At 32.8% G+C, this 16,878-nt stretch overlaps 2 protein-coding genes across 2 annotated transcripts; both read left to right on the top strand.

The window, feature by feature from the left end:
- Nucleotides 1-946: 946 nt before the first annotated feature.
- On the top strand, nucleotides 947-5,789 carry LOC114181053. Its single transcript, XM_028067374.1, has 11 exons — nucleotides 947-1,258; nucleotides 1,521-1,718; nucleotides 2,004-2,088; nucleotides 2,197-2,272; nucleotides 2,762-2,938; nucleotides 3,020-3,122; nucleotides 3,730-3,839; nucleotides 4,047-4,136; nucleotides 4,228-4,308; nucleotides 4,452-5,303; nucleotides 5,468-5,789. The coding sequence occupies exons 1-11, from the start codon at nucleotides 994-996 to the stop codon at nucleotides 5,558-5,560; spliced, it is 2,130 nt and encodes a 709-aa protein (XP_027923175.1). The 5' UTR covers nucleotides 947-993; the 3' UTR covers nucleotides 5,561-5,789.
- A 3,237-nt stretch (nucleotides 5,790-9,026) lies between these two features.
- On the top strand, nucleotides 9,027-16,391 carry LOC114182474 (protein tesmin/TSO1-like CXC 5). Its single transcript, XM_028069350.1, has 8 exons — nucleotides 9,027-9,614; nucleotides 10,883-10,990; nucleotides 12,009-12,186; nucleotides 13,062-13,412; nucleotides 13,782-13,882; nucleotides 13,955-14,049; nucleotides 15,041-15,463; nucleotides 15,760-16,391. The coding sequence occupies exons 1-8, from the start codon at nucleotides 9,406-9,408 to the stop codon at nucleotides 15,984-15,986; spliced, it is 1,692 nt and encodes a 563-aa protein (XP_027925151.1). The 5' UTR covers nucleotides 9,027-9,405; the 3' UTR covers nucleotides 15,987-16,391.
- Nucleotides 16,392-16,878: the final 487 nt, after the last annotated feature.

Here is a 16,878-nt window from a genome sequence, read left to right as displayed (position 1 = left end):
AATTTTTTAAATATTAAGATTATTTTACATTTTTTCAAATCCTACTTTAATTATCTTTAAATCATATATAATCATATATATTATATATTATTAATCATGGATATAATAATATATAATATCTATATATATATATATAGGTAACTAAAATGCAATAACAATATGTTTGTATTGAAAAAGAGTGAAATTATTCATATTTTCCTCAAAAAACTTTTAAACATTAAAAATTATATTATCTATTTCAAAAATATTTTTAAAAGGGAGAAGTTTGCACCTTCCCTCTTAATTGGTATAAAATGGAATTGAAGTCATTTAGATTAATTAAAAAATTAAATATTTTTTATTATCTTAAAATTTGTTTAAAGATTTATTTTTATATGAAATAAGAGAGTGAAATATATTTTTTAAAAGCATAACAAAATATTCTTCATATTATTTTAGTTTTTTTACTTTTGTTACCTGAGTTGACTTTAATTTATCTAAATAAAAGAAAAATAAAAATCCATACTTACTTTTATAAAAGGTAAGCTATTGTATAATAAATTCTCTTAAATGCTTAAATAAATATTCATAAATGCATGTAATGAACAAAATTAGTTGTATTACTTGACTGGTTTCTGGTTATTTGGTAATGATATTTTTAAATTAGTTTTCATTGAATGAAATTAAAATACTGATAAATCATAAATTATGTATAAGATTATTAGCGGGTTCACAGTCTGAAAAAACTCATGTCTGAAGAAACCTATACCTGTATATATTTGTTATACTAATGATACTACTTTATACTATAAAACAAAAACAAATTATACTATAAAACAAATAAGAAAGAAGAGGAATATTACAATATTTTCTTAAAAAAAATACAGTTGACTAAGAAATTAAGAAATAAAGGAAGCACCTATTCTTAAATTATTTATTTCTGTGGAAAATATTTTCATTGGTTTCATAGTCAAACAAAATGCGAAGTGATTTTTGTTGTGACAGAAAGTGGCTATGGGGCGAGGGCTAATCCTATCTTCGCCAACTCTCACTGGTCTCTTTGCTTCCATCTCCAAAATCCCACCGAAAAGTTTCAATCTTTCATTTGGTTTTAAACTTGTGCACCATCAGCATCATCATCTTCTGCCATTGGCTTGCTGCTTCAGCGTGTCTTCTTCCCCATCTTCCCCTTCCCAATGTTCAATCGACATTTCTAAATACACAGAAGCATTTGCCAGACGAATGGCCATGGCTGGTCTCAAACCCCATCACCGAATTGGTCAGCTTCTCTTTGTCTTACACCTTATATCATTCAGAAAAAATGAATCTTTTTTGAAAAATTTTGCTGTTAGCTCGACTTGGTGTGTGCCCATTTTATAATTGTTGTGTCAGCATCAAACTTAAAAAGTAGAATGTTGAGTAATTGAAAGGGGATTGAAGCATTTATACTATTTTCAATTTGCTGATGATGCAATGGACTTGTAATTCACTGCATTGTATATTAACTGTTTGATGTTATGATGATGCCTTTGTCCTATCAGCTTTGGGAGTCTCTGGTGGCCCTGACAGTATGGCACTCTGTGTGTTAACTGCTGGATGGAAAACTGCTGGAGCTAATGTTGTCACAACCGAGAATGGTGGTCTCATAGATGGGTTACTGGCAATAATTGTTGATCATGGTCTTCGAGCAGAGAGCAAAGAGGAGGCCAACGTCGTTTCTCAACGAGTTTCAAAAATGGGTTCGTTGTCCAAATGTGTTTGCTTCATCTGTGATTGCATGAATGGGATATGGATCTTTTCATCTTAGATTTTCACGTGATGGTCTGTGAAAAATATTTTTAAATGACATTCTTTATAAAAATTAAATAAATAAACGAGTCTTTATCAAAAATTTTGGAGGTTTACGAAGAGAATGATATAACAAATTTTAGATGGCATGCATAGTGTGGGAACATTACCCGAGGTCTTGAACTTTTCCAGCTATAAGTTTGGCTGACATAACATAACATAGACACTTATTTCAGGAATCAGGTGTGAGATCGCCTGCTGTGATTGGCCAATAGGAAGACCAAAACAGGGTCACTTGCAGGAAGCTGCCCGTGAAATGAGGTTATTGCATCTGTTTATTTTTTTGAAGAAGTATTATAAATCTGTTCTGGGAACTTAGGAACTTTGATAAAGTATACTAATTTCAGATTATAATTTGTTGAACTTTAGATACAAAATCTTTCAAGAAGTTTGTGCCCAACACCAGATTGGGGTATTGCTTATTGCACATCATGCTGATGATCAGGTTTGATTGAGGATACTATATGTTTACTTGTGTCTGCTATTCTTCATTTTCTCAAACTGCATGTCACATGTAGGAACTCTAGTCTTAGAACATTGGGTTTGGACATAACTTAACCCTATAAAACCATCTTATTGAGGTTTGTACCCAACTTATATATGTTCTATTAAAGCTATATTACTAGTTGGTGTGGAACTCTATTCCCACCGTAGGTTGCAATTAAGGAACTCCCAAAGAGACCACCACTAAGGCGGGCTATGACTGACCACAGTTAAGGTGGTTTTCCAACATCTAGGTATTTATGATTGATCATGAAGTGATTTATTGATCTTTTGGCATAGACAGTCTGCATGTGGTCAAATACCTAGGACAATTTTTTATGAAATAAGTACTTTTTGAGTGAGAAATGACTAATGGTATTTTACTATCCTGTAACCTTTTAAGGCTTGCTCTAGATGTTAGACATGTAGTGATTGTTGAGAAACAATGCAGGCCGAGTTATTTATTTTAAGGCTTTCTCGAAATAGTGGTGTGCTTGGACTTGCAGGCATGCCTTTTACCTCCCAGATTTTCCCTACATATACTCATTCCGACGAGGAAGTTCAGGTAAACCAGGGCATTCTTCTTGTGCGGCCTCTTCTCGAATTTTCAAAGGAAGATATGTACAAGGTTGGTTCTAGATATTAATTTTATATGCATTGCCCTTTTTATGATCATACTTGATAATTATGATGAAAATCATTTGTACAGATATGCCAAGGAGGTAGTGAGGATTGGGTGGAAGACCCTACTAATCAAAGCTCATTATATGCACGTAATAGGATAAGAATGGTGCTGAAAAATTTATCATCTTGTAAGTTTTGTTAATGTGATTCATGACTTCTTTAATGTTACTCTAAGAATTTGTTAAGATCTTCTAGCAATCATCTCTTTTGGGTGGAAAGCACTCATTCTGGTGCATCCCAAACTGGTTGAATTATGTAAACATGGTTCATAAACAACATAGTGCATGTGCAATTGAAAAATTATCAGTATTTGCAGTAAAGGGGAGGAAATGAATTTTGCTTTCTATGCTTGATTATACAACCTCCCCCTTTATTATAATTTATTGCCTTCTAGACATCTACAATCTGTCTATTGCCCCCTACTATCTCAAGTAACTGTCCACCTGACAGTCTCTGTTAAGAATGACTCCATGTGGCTGTAATATTCAGTCACTACTTCTTTCTTCTGTAAACTTCTTTGAATGTGTGGTTTAATGACAGACTCCTTTCAATAAGGAGTCTTTTTGACATTCAGCACTAATTTCTTTCATCTGTTCTGTATGCTGAAAATTGAGTTGTTGTTGATATATCCACTAACATTTTATTATGGTCTTGAAGATCAAGTGTTATAATCATGATTTATGTGGAAAATACAGGCTGAGTTGTCTAAATGACTTTTTTTTTTAATATTTCCAGCTAAATTCAAGTTTGAGCTTCAATCAATAATTTCTGCATGCAGAATAACACGCACATATGTTGATCAAATTGGCTATAACTTGATACGTGATGCTGTGATTATCAAGGATGTGAGTGTCACTTTACTTCTTATTCCATTCATTGCTTATATGAATAACACTTGAATTTAAGTATTGAATAGCTAAATATCATGTTGATTTATGGAAAATAATACATAGAAGCCCTTTGTCTTTTTGTTGCTTAAGTTATATTAATTTATATCCCTGAAATTTACTAATAACATGTTTGTTGGGATCGTTGCGTGGTTTATTTTGCAGCATGGTTATGCTGTTATTGATTTACAGATTCTTTGTCCTTTGAAAATTGAGGACATATGCCTGATGAAATTTCTTTCCTTGGTCTTACAGGTGCTTCTAATATTACATATGATTATTTTATTTTTGAATCTTATTTTTTTATATATAACACTTGTAATTGCTGTCAAATTTCATGTTTTAGTTTGTATCACAAAGGCAAAGGCAAGTCAGAGGCAGTGCTATGAAATTGCTAATGGACTACATTCGTACATTTCCATGCAAGGTAAATTTGCTTCCATCAAATTGTTTTCCTAACAAAATCACAGAAGTTTATCTAATATTTCCTTTACAACATACAAGTTTATCTAAATATCTAATTAATTTCAACATTTTTTACTTCTCATTTTGTCTTCAATTATCTTGTAGAACTCTATCACAGCAGCGGGTTGTTACCTTTGTCCAGATCCTGGTTCTAGAGGGTCTAGACTTCTGGTCTGCTGCTGTGCTGATGATTGTGCTTTGCCATTAAAGATGCAATTTTTCTGGTCTCTCTCTTATGGACAAGAAGTGCATTGTGCTGCCAATGAGTTAGAAAAAATTATAGAGGATGATCACTCATTTGCAAATCACTTCGTTCCTGATTCATCAGATGTACACTTTTTGGATGTGAATCCTACTTCAATTTTGACCGAAGCCAAAATGTTAAACATAATCAGTGAATCAACCTACAATAATATTCTTGCTTTGCAGAAGCAAGAAACTGCTTACTTCAGGTCTACAACTGAGACCATTTCTGACTCTGCATCAAAGCATGGAGGTGAAACTGTTACCCCTTTTAGAAAATCGCTTCAGCCAGGAAAATTTTATTACTTTATGGATCGATTCATTCTCACATGGAGTTTGAAAAATAAAATTGATGAAGATGAACTTTCTGGTTTAGTGGATTATGAAATGGATTTGAGTGAGGAAGCCAGGAGCTTTTGTTGCACTTTTTGTGTAGTTGGTCATACTAAAGTACTTAAGGTGCGACAAATGATTGAATCTGATTGGCTGTATCTGGCTGAGTTATCAAAATATCCACTTTCTAAAAACTTTATCCAATATGAGGTTAAATCAGTGAATGAAACCAAGCAGCTAATGGACAGAACATCTCCATGTTTACACTATGCCAGTTTATCAGCAAAACAAGCTCTCCCCAAGTTAAAATCTATCCCAGTTGCCGCAAGGAGAAGCCTTCCTGTTCTGATCACTGAACAAGGACAATTACAAAGCATTCCAGTAAGTTGACCTCTCTCACTGCATTCTTGTACAAGTTGTCAGAATTCATGACACACCCTGAACATTGATTATCCTTATTATTTTTATTCTTTCTGTTTGTTATATTTTTCTTTGTTGTCTGCACTTGTCTTTTGGGACCTGATTCTGCATCCTAATTATTTCAGAGTATTCATTTCAAGCATTGTCCCTTCCTGATGGTGCATATGGAATTTAGGCCAAAAATACCGCTTGGGGGAGGTCATACCTTATTCATATAGCAAAACTGCGTCAACACTAAAAGATCATGATTGCAAGAATGTTTTGGTTATCAGTTCCCCAATTTGAAATGAGACGAGTTGTAACCATTCCTGTCCCCAGCAAATTTCATGTCAACCAAAAGGGACATACCAAAATGGAATGATCAGTATCCAAGCTGTGGCCACCAACCACCATCTGCTTTACTGAACCAAGTTTTACTATCTGAAAAAAAAAAAAAAGTGTAAAGAATCTCAACATTCTTATAGGAAAATCTTGAGCCATTCATTCATTCATTTGATTTAGTGAATATTGCCCTCTCTATTATTTGAGTCCATGACACCTAAGTACCTTTAGCATAATGATGCTGTGTATCATATTTTTCATCTTAATTTATGTTTATAGTTTTATATGACTTACACCCTGCAAGGAAAACTACTATCATTTTTGGGTGTGATTGGTTTATGATGTGTTCTGATTCTATTTTCCATGTTTATGAACACTTGTGCAATATCTCAGTATGGTTTAAAGTCTACAGTTGTGGTAATTAAATGTTGGTTGGCCACCACCCATTTACCAATCTTCCAAGTTATTCAGTGTTCCTTTGCAACATTCCTTATAAGTTTTTTACACCACAGGAATGCAATTGTACATTGCTTGCTACATCCGAATGTTGCTATTATTGTGATTTTGCTAACATGAATAGAAATGTCCCCACAAACTGTTACATTATCAATGATAGTTAATTTGTGTGAGACCATCAAAGAATTTTCCTTCAAGCCTAATTATAGACATTAGACAGTAGAACTGGGAAGAGCCTAATTTGGTAACTAACTATAGACATTAGACAGTAGAACTAGGAAGTGCCTAATTTGGTTAACTGTTGACAAATATAATACAGAATCTTATTCATGTACACTAACACAAAAACTGTCATTAAGGTAAGTGAATTTATATTTTTGTAAATAATCAATATTTATGTTGACCTGTAAATGCCATACATAAAAAGAACTTTTAAAAACTTTTATTTCCATATGAGACTTAAATTTTCGAATGTTTAAAGTTCATCTTTGAAAGTCTTCTTATCACATGGCATCCATAATGAATTCTTAACTTCTATCAGTTGCATTCCTTCTGCCATTGATCCTTAAGGAAAAGCATAATTAATGTTGCAATAGAGTTAATGTCTGTTACATTTGTGTTCTTTTTGCTGCATCTCCTCATTGTTAATGCTGCTCTTCTAAAAGCAAATAAACAGTTGATTTTGCATTAAATTTTCAGTTTGTACAACAGTGAATAACAGCCACAATTTGTTTGTGTGAAAGATTTGAAATGTGATTAGTATGAAGTAATTTTTTCTGAAAAGTTCGGTTTATTATTATTAATATATATATATATATATATATATATATATATTCTTTGGACCTATAGGATTATATTTTAAATAACATTTATTATTGAGTTTTTTATGTCAGTTTTACTGAAAATAATTCCAAAAATCTCAGGAATTTACATATATATATATATATATATATATATAATTTTGGTTTGTTATCAATATTATGTAAAATTAAGATTAGTAACCCATTACATGTTAGGAAAGGAAAGTAAACCATCTCAACTCAATTTACACAATACTAAAAAAAGATAATATACGAGCAATTAATTTTTTTTCATGGTTAAAAAAAATAATGAATGAAGACTCTTAAGATGTATGTGATAAAGTTTAAGTAAGGAATGTATTAATTATTTAAAAATTCATTTATATTTTAATTCTATATTTATATATAAAATATCTTGTAATTGATAATATCGTTTGTTATAATTAAATAAAATTAAATGAGTATGCGTAAGCTTTTAAGTGGGTTTGTAAGTTATAATTAACAAATAAATAAACTTATTACTCATAAATCAATCTAATTAAGTCTATAAGTTTAACTCGAGTGACAAGTGAGTTACACTAAATTTCCCACTCAAATCAATTTAATTTATATTAAAGGTCTATTTTAAGCAAATAATATAATTATTTTTAGATTTTCTTTATTCTTTAGAATAAATTGTTGTTTAGGCTTTACTATTGTGAGCCAACAACTTCATTGGATCCCTTTATTTAACCGCAACTTGTTTTTATTTTCGCTTTTAACGGAGAAAAAGAATCTTCAGAAAATATTTAATCACAAATTCAGAAAAAAAAAATTAATAATAAAAGAATCCCTCGTTTTCAACCCGTGCGTTTTTCAATTATTCGACAACACCCAATAAGAAGCTTCCACGTGTTTCATGCCAAAACACACATGTCGTCTTTCTACTCAACTTCTACCTACCGTGGTGCTTGTTGCACCGTATAATCCCTCACTTCAGAAAAATAAATAATTATGTTGTTCATAAATTTTAAGACATATCAATTATAAAAAAAACTAGCTTTAATATTTTTTACATTAATATGTACCATGAAAACATGTTCCTCTTTAAATAGGCACTCCATTTAGTTAGTTCTTAAAAATACTTATAAACACTAAACTTTCAAGTTGTTATTGTTATTAAGCAAAGAGCAAGTAACTTTAATTTCTCAAAGTAAATAAAATATTTACAAATTTAATTTGTTAACATGAGTAATTGATATTTAGGGATACAAAACTCATTAAATTAAAAGAAAATAGAAAAATAGATCTACAAAAAAAAAAAAATCACAATGTAAAACGAAGTACAAAGCATTGTCATTTAAGCATAAAGACTTCGATCTTAGAATAAAGGCTGTTTTTTTAGAATAATGAAGATTGATTGATAGATAGGACGATTCGTTTGCTTTTCTTTAAAAAATAATAATTAAAAGACATATTTAATTTCTATTATTACACAAACTTAAAAAACAAAATCTAAAAGTATAGTATCAATATCTTTTGGTAAGAAATGAAACCAAAAAAAAAAAGCCTTAAATAATGTTATGGAAAAGTCAACTTTTAAAATTTAAAAAAGAAATTTTCATTGTATATTAAGAAATTAAAGAACCGCATTAACTTAAGTATACATTTAAACATTTATTAAACTGACACCTATATATCTTTCGGAAATTTTGTGTAATATTATATTCTGGTACAAATATTTCCAAAAAATTATAGGAAAAAGTATTAAATAAAAATTAATATATTTAATGTCATTAAAATATAAAAAATATTTAAAACTTACCTTGCAAAATAAATGAAAAAGGTTAAATGATTTATAAGTATTAATTTATGAAATTCCATTTTTTGAATTTTCGAAATAGACGAAAGCAAATAAAAGAGCAATAATGCATTACAATTAAAAAAAAATAGAAGATATGTTTGTCCTGCAGAGTAATTCATTGCGGCATTACCTTGTGCTTCCCGGTGGAGACTCGCCAGCGAACTGTGACCGTTGATGGAATTGATGTTTTGTGGAGCGTCAGATGAAAGGGGCAAAGCGATCTGGCCGTTCAATATTTACAACTAAATTGAATTTTCAAAAGCTTCGAAGAGAGAGGGAGTGTGTGTGTTAGTGTTGCGTTTTCTTCTTCCTCTCTTCTCCTTCTCTGCTTCTTCCTCCTCCTTCAAATCTCACTCCTCTTCTTCTTCTTCGCTTTCTTTCTCTATAATTTCTGCAACTTCCTTATCTCTCTTCAGCTCCGTTTCCTCGTGCGCCGCGTTTGGATCCACGCGCCTCTCAATTTCGCCACACTCGCAGCAATCAATCCCGAGCTGCGCAATCCGCGCACGGTGTTCGAATTCGAGCTGCGTTTCCAAGTTATCGAAGCTTTGTTTCGTTCTATAGCCGTAATCCTAGGTCCTTTTCGGCGGAATTCGGGAATCGCTGTGAGAGTGTTCGGATTTTTTGTTTTGCTTCGCTTGCCATGGGGGAAGGCGAAGGAGGAGATTTCGCTCCGAAGAATGCGTTGTCGTCGGAAGTTGTTCCTCCGCCGGTAACGTCTACGGCGGCGCTGGAAGTTCCGGCGAAGAAGCTGGCGCGGCAGCTTGATTTCACTGGCGCGCCGGAGCATCCCCAGCAGCAGCCGGTGGCGGTGTTACCGTTGCCGCCGCAGGCGCCTCATTCGAGGATTGGGTGAGTTTGTTCAAACTATATCCTTTTTAAATGATTTGCTGTATTTTTCTGTTTTGAATTTTGATGTCTGAAGTGGAATTTGTATAGTGTGCTTCTTAGGAACACATCAAAATCCGTGTATTGGATGCTCATGCAATGGAGATTTTTGTTTTAGTTTTAAAAGTAGTGTTTGACAGTCATTTTATAACGGGAGTCACTGTTTTGTTCGGAGGATTTTAGTTCTTGTGGGAGCTGAGCTTTTAATGTATATGGCATGCCTTGGTTTTCTAGTAGAAAATGGAAAATTTTATCCATCATTTCCGTTATTTCTTACTTTACCCAGATTCTCATGTTTTCATTAGTTTGCTGTAACTGCGGTTTGTTCTTCCACTGGGAATAAGATGGTAGGAGGTTTAAATTGTTTTGAGTGTCTCACATTAGTAAGGAACTTTAGAACTGTAGACTTTCGTGCTAACACAACTTATGAAGTTGTTTATAGTAATTTCAATTCCCGTTTGAGCTTTTAATGGTTTGGTACGGTTATAAGATGCAAGTATTATAAATTTATTGTTATCATAATGACACGTGTATACTCAATAAGACACAGTTGTGATGTGGAGGAGGAGATATGAATTTTGTTACAAAGTTGGATATGGATATAATAGGATACAACGTAATGCATACTTATCAAAACTGATATGTATCATCTTATAAAATATCAAAAAAACAAATGAAAGTACCACAGTTAGAAGTTGGAGTGGTACCTTTGAGGAAAATATGGTAGAAGCACGCATAAGATGGTTGGGACACGAGAGAGGAACGATGGAAGCCTTAGTTAGAAGAGTGACCAATTGGTGCAATGCTAAAGTTGTGTCATGGTGACCAATTGGTCATGGATTCAAATCCAGGAAAACCTCTTGGCATAAGCAAGGGTAATGTTACATATCATGTCCCTCTCCCATACCTTCACGTAACTAGGAGACTTTTAGGACTGAGGTATCCTAACATACATCAATCTATGTCTGGCTATTTTTTTCCAAAGTATTATCTTGAACAATGTGAATGATCTGGATTTTTCTAAAAAGAATTTTCTCATGCTATGTGAATGTTCTTCACTCTGTTCTTCTCACAATTGTAAGGCTTACATTTTCTGAAGTTACTGCTACATGTAAAACAGGCATTTCCTAGTTATAGTATTTTGAAGTTTTGGTTGAATGGTACATGATAACTCTGAATGTGATATTGTCTATATGTTTTGATCTTCAGTTAACTAACCTATACTTTTTCAGGAAACCAGAATCTCCAAAATCTAGATCAAGACCTAACTTTGAAATGAAAGACGCTACACCCAAGAAGCAAAAGCAGTGCAATTGTAAACACTCTAAATGCTTAAAGCTGTAAGCAAAACTCTCTCTCAGTGTCTGGATATGTGCGTTGTCATACTCTAAAGTTTGCACAAACTCATGGAGTCTCTGCAGACTCGATATGTGAACTCATGATAGTTGACCTAATTATAAAAATAATACTAAAAACCTTATAAATTACATATACATGCACATAATATTTGTAACACAATAATAATTCAACATTTCAACTCTAAACACAGTATGTAGTCTTGATGCTGTTCATAATATATTAGTAACTTGTATTCTCAAAGTTATTTTCCTTTTTTTATATCAACGAAAAAGGAATTTTCATAAATGACTTATCATTTGTTTATTATTATTTTTTTTTGTTATGGTTTCGGCCCAAAATCAATACCTGTGTTTTACTTATTTTACTTAATAAATTTGATTTTTTTGGTTGCTGGTTAAGTTGTCTCATTAAGACTCAGCTATTTTGCTCCATTTTGTTCTCCTTTCCCAGTTTTTTCTCCCATTGATTTTGTTTTTTGGAAATTTTCTCTGATGTTTGAACTATTAAGTGCATATAGGAAGGTGAAATCAGTTTGGTGTGTTTGAAGGCAAATTTAAAGTGTTAACCTAAGCAACTCAGTGAATTGGGTACTATAAACTAACTGGGTGAACTTGAGACAATCAGCTGTGGGAGTATGCATTCAGTTATTGGAATTAACTTTCTCTTTCAATAATATTGAATACATACAAAATTTCAAGGAAAATGAAAATATCACTCCTGGCCAGGAAACAAATTGGAAAAATGTTTTTATTCTGTCTCATCAAATTCCTTATTACATATGCATGGGTAGTTCTATGATGATGTCATTGGTTCCATCACCAAAGTTAAGTTGAGCCATTGTGGTGCAGCAATATATTTTTATTTGGAAAGAATCTGAAAGGGTATTATGTAAAAAAAAAAATACTGTCGTCAGTAATTTTTTTCCTTCAACAGAAGACATTTTGTTGTTGCAACTTACTGTTTGCACTATGAAGCTAATTTTTGAAGTATTTTGAGCAGGTATTGTGAATGTTTTGCATCAGGAATATATTGTGATGGTTGCAACTGTGTAAATTGTTTCAACAATGTTGAAAACGAAGCTGCTAGAAGAGAAGCTGTTGAAGCTACCTTGGAGCGCAATCCAAATGCATTTAGGCCCAAAATTGCTAGTAGCCCTCATGGAACACGTGATAGCAGGGTGCTTAGTTCTAACTTTTTGTGACTAGTAGTGTTGGATTTACTGTTTTATTGTTTGGATGATGACATCAGTTAGATATAGTGCTTATACTGATCATAAAAGTTTCAACTATTTTTTTTTTGGGGGGATACTATGATGAATTGTGTTCTGATAATGTCAGACATTGATTGTTCTTGAACTATCTGTTTCTTTCTGTTCATTGTGGAATTTTATGAAAAAGGGATATTTTCTGCGTGTAATGGGAGATCACTTTCTCCGTGTGATTTTTTCCCATAGTGAAGTAAAAGCATGCTATTGCTATTTCGGTTAGGTGCAGCATTCCATAATTGATAATCATTGATTTAAGCCTTTTGCCTACGAGTGAAAAATCAATTTTCTGTTGGCTCATGGCCATTGCTCTGTTGAATTTTATTTTTTGAAGTTATAATTTTGATCAATTATCCTTTTGTCAATGTATCAAAAATAATTTTCTTGATGAAAAAAATTCATTTTGTTTTTTACTTTCCTTATTTACATCTGCTTTCTGTAGCAACTCAAGGATATAAAGTAAATATAAAATGCTACAATCTGCTTAGAATTTCAAAAGTAACTCAGTTAAATATATATTTGTTTTTTCAATCATGTTTATATGCAGTATGTCTTAACAAGTAGTTGGAATTTTCATGGTATATTTTTATGGAAAGGCAGGAGCTTACCATTAAATTACTTGGCAAGTGCCTTGATTTATGCTCTACATAAATGGTAAATAAAGGTTTTTGGACTTTAATATTCCTTGTGGAAGAAGAACGTTTTGAAACTTGAACATCTTTATTGTATTTTATACTTTAAAAAAATGGTTTTTGTTGTCTTGACTATCTGACTGAAAATATATGTAGGAGGAAGCCGGGGAAGTTTTAATATTAGGAAAACATAACAAGGGGTGTCATTGTAAAAAGTCTGGGTGCCTCAAGAAGTACTGTGAATGCTTTCAAGCCAACATTCTTTGTTCTGAAAATTGCAAATGCATGGACTGCAAGAATTTTGAGGGAAGTGAAGAAAGGCAGGCTTTGTTTCATGGAGATCAAAATAACATGGCATATATTCAGCAAGCGGCAAATGCTGCCATAACTGGAGCTATTGGTTCCTCTGGCTATTCATCACCTCCGGTATCCAAGAAAAGAAAAGGTCAGGAACTCTTCTTTTGGCCTACAGCCAAGGATCCATCAATTAGCAAGTTGGGACAACAGGTAAAACTTGCTCATAGCATAATTCATACTAGCATAGGGGTTTATTTTAAATCAAGTGATTGATTAATTCAGTGAAATAGAGATCAGTTAGTTCAGTAAACAACTATTTTTAGTCACATAGATAACTATGTTCTTGTTAGGAGTTGGTATCATTATCATTTGATTTAAAGGATGCATTTAAGCTTGAACTTCTAAATTGAACTCAGCTCCCTTTATTTAAATTGGATAGAATAGAGACAATTAAGTTGAAGGCCTTGATGACGTGTACTGCAATCTTTAGTGAATGTTATCATTAATTCAGTATGATTAATGGGCACTTTTTATTTCTGAACTTGAGTACACTTTCAACACTTTTACAATGCCCGCCAGGTAAACCATGTTAGAGGTCCAGCACCTTCCTCATCTTTGTCACCTGTCTCAGGCGCTCGTGTTGGAACTGCAACATTAGGTCCTTCAAAATTTATGTACAGGTAATGTTGGATACCTATTTGAAATGATGATGAGTTTACTACACTTAATTACTGACTTGATTATTGTTAAAGGTCTCTTTTAGCAGACATTATTCAACCACAGCACCTCAAGGAGCTATGCTCAGTTCTGGTGCTAGTATCAGGACAAGCTGCAAAGACACTTACAGGTAAATTGACAATCTACATCACCAGTCACCATTGTTGCTATTGATCTGTGAACGTCCATGATGTTTTCCTCATTCTTCATTGTACGAGAGGGTGTGATAAAATTTGTCTCAATTGTACCGTGGAGAATATAAATTGACATTATCAACATCATACAAGGATTAATGTTTGTTGAAAGTATAGGGTTTGGGCATAGAGGGAGGACAAGGAGATTCGGAGTCTCCTTGGACAGGCTTTTCTCCATTAACACTTTTAACAGAAACAAAATTAGAAGAAAAATTGAAATTAGCTTCTGCACAAGTTAATTTGTAAAAAAGTTTTTCTAAAAGTTCGTCCAAATAGACTCTATATACTTTGAATTTGATATTAACATGTATTACAGTGTGATACACAGCACTAACTACTAACCTTTATTCATACCAATACTAGATCATAATTCTAACTAAATAAGGAAAAATACCATGAGATAATAAGGAGCTATGAAACCAAAGAAATAGGGAGTGTAATCTTGACTAGTCCTACCAGATAATACCTATGATGCTCTAAATTATTCTAAAGATATAATCAAGATACTATTACATATTCTAATAACATTTATCCTAATTGTTTTAATTACGTGATAATACACAACATGTAATTTCTTTATTTACATTCTTTCTAACTTGGCTCATCAAGGATTCACTTTAACTAAATAACTCAAACTCTACTTTGTTCATTAGGATAACAGTCGAAATTGAAGTTCATTTTGGAAAGTTAATGACATTTGTCCATCTCACGTTTGTCATTCTGTACAACAATAATGAGGAAGCAATTCATGAAACACTGCTGCTATAGGGTCCGTGGGACATTTTGTATTAAATTTTTGGGGTACTACCTCCTAGGTTTATTTTCATCTGATGATTTTTATTACATATCAAGTGACTTCCCCCTTGTTAATGTTTACACATCAATAGTTACTTTTTTCTCATCAATTATTGTTATTATTATGATCAGACCAGAAAAATTTAATGGAAAAGCATGCAGAAGATCAGACAGAAACTTCCCTTGCTTCGTCAAGTCAAGACCAATTACCACCAAGTCAAAAGGAAGGTCATGTTGAGAAGACTGTGGCTGATGATTGTTCGAGTGCAAACCAAACAGATAAAATCAGCCCAGATGATTCCAGTTCAGATGGTGCTGATGTCCCAAAAGGGAGGCCAATGTCTCCTGGGACTTTAGCCTTGATGTGTGATGAGCAAGATACAATGTTCATGACAGCCGCCTCCCCTATTGGGCCAATGGCTCATGCTTGCAATACATCTTCACAATTTCCTTATGGACAAGGAATGACAGAGGTCTATGCTGAGCAAGAAAGGATTGTATTAACAAAGTTTAGGGATTTCCTCAATAGGGTTATAACTATGGGAGAAATAAATGGCAAGTTAATACTTTCCTTCTTTCGTTATAATTTTACTTTTGTTAACATTCTTAAAATCCCTTGGTGTTGGCTTTGGCAAGAAGATCGTCACCTTTCCATTGTGACAATTAAATTATTATGCTTTACATGGCTGTCATTTCAAATGGTTCAGAAATTTCTGATGCCACCAATCTAACATTACATATTGGGGGCTTGACTTTGGTATTAAATACATTACCGTATGGTATGACTGTCTTATAATTTCATTACCTGCTTTATTGGTAAAAATGACTAATTTATAAATTCTCATTTTCAGAAACAAAGTGTTCTTCGTTGGCCAGAAATGAATTAGAGAATCAAAAGGACCCAATCATCAATGGCGTAGGAAATGCCAATTCAGTGATAGTGCGTCAGCATGGAGCCAGTAGCAACGGTGTTACTAAACCTGCTGTTTCACCTTTGGCAACAACTTCGACACGTATGATCCCTGGCAATATTTCTGAAAATGGGGAATCTAAGGTCAAGATCGAAAAAGATATATGAAAATAACCTAACTTAGAAGGATGCGCACACACATGATTGAAAGAAGAAATGAAAATGTCTTTAAGGTATGCTAGAACTTCTCTGTAATATAAATTATAAACGCATTCTCATTCTTCATTTTCTGCCTCATCCGAAAGGTCCGCTAAGCATACAGGCCCCACCATTAGCTCATGTAGGATCAATTTTTTTTTTCTTATCTATTTTCTTGTCCTCCTTTGGTCATTCATAGATATCTAAATTAATTTTTCAGCTTCAACATTGCTTTATCGCGATGCTTGTAAATTGCTGAGGTATAAGTTCATAAAGTATATCATCGCTTAGATTTTTCGTTGAATGACTTCCATAGCTTGTAATTTAAATATACATTTTTATTCAGGGATTTTTCAATGTCTCCCTTTTCCTCTACTTTGTCCATTACTATGTCCTCTGGATTGACAGCAATATTTCAGGCTGAATTAAGCTTGTGTAATAATTCAATAAGTTGATGCTGACTTTGGCTAAGCCATTGAGTGTTTAAATATGTTAGAATTTTATATTTGTGTTGTATACGATTTCGAAGAGCTTAATTGCTTGGTTATGTATTATCCATCATGTTCATTATTTTCAAATTTAGTATTCCATCATGTGTTTCGAATCCCTCTTTCTTAAATTCTTGCTTTCGGTGTTATTGAAGCCAGCTCGAAGCTTTTTCCACGTTTTTCCTTCTTTTTAATTTTTCCACCTCAATCCAAACAAAAATGGATGCAAAAAGAGTTTAAAGGTGTATTTATCTTCAACGATGAAAAGAAACACAGAAAACCAAAAAGAAAGAAATGTAAAATCACAAGAAAAAAAGAGACAAATCCTCACCTAAAACTTTCTGCTGCAATTTGTGAAGAAAAGTAAATTGTTT

This window comes from Vigna unguiculata, chromosome 4 (genome assembly GCF_004118075.2).
Source record: "Vigna unguiculata cultivar IT97K-499-35 chromosome 4, ASM411807v1, whole genome shotgun sequence".
In the NCBI taxonomy this organism is placed as follows: Eukaryota; Viridiplantae; Streptophyta; class Magnoliopsida; order Fabales; family Fabaceae; genus Vigna; species Vigna unguiculata.
Note: the sequence above shows the minus strand (reverse complement) of the source record. Positions and strands in the feature narration are given on the sequence as shown.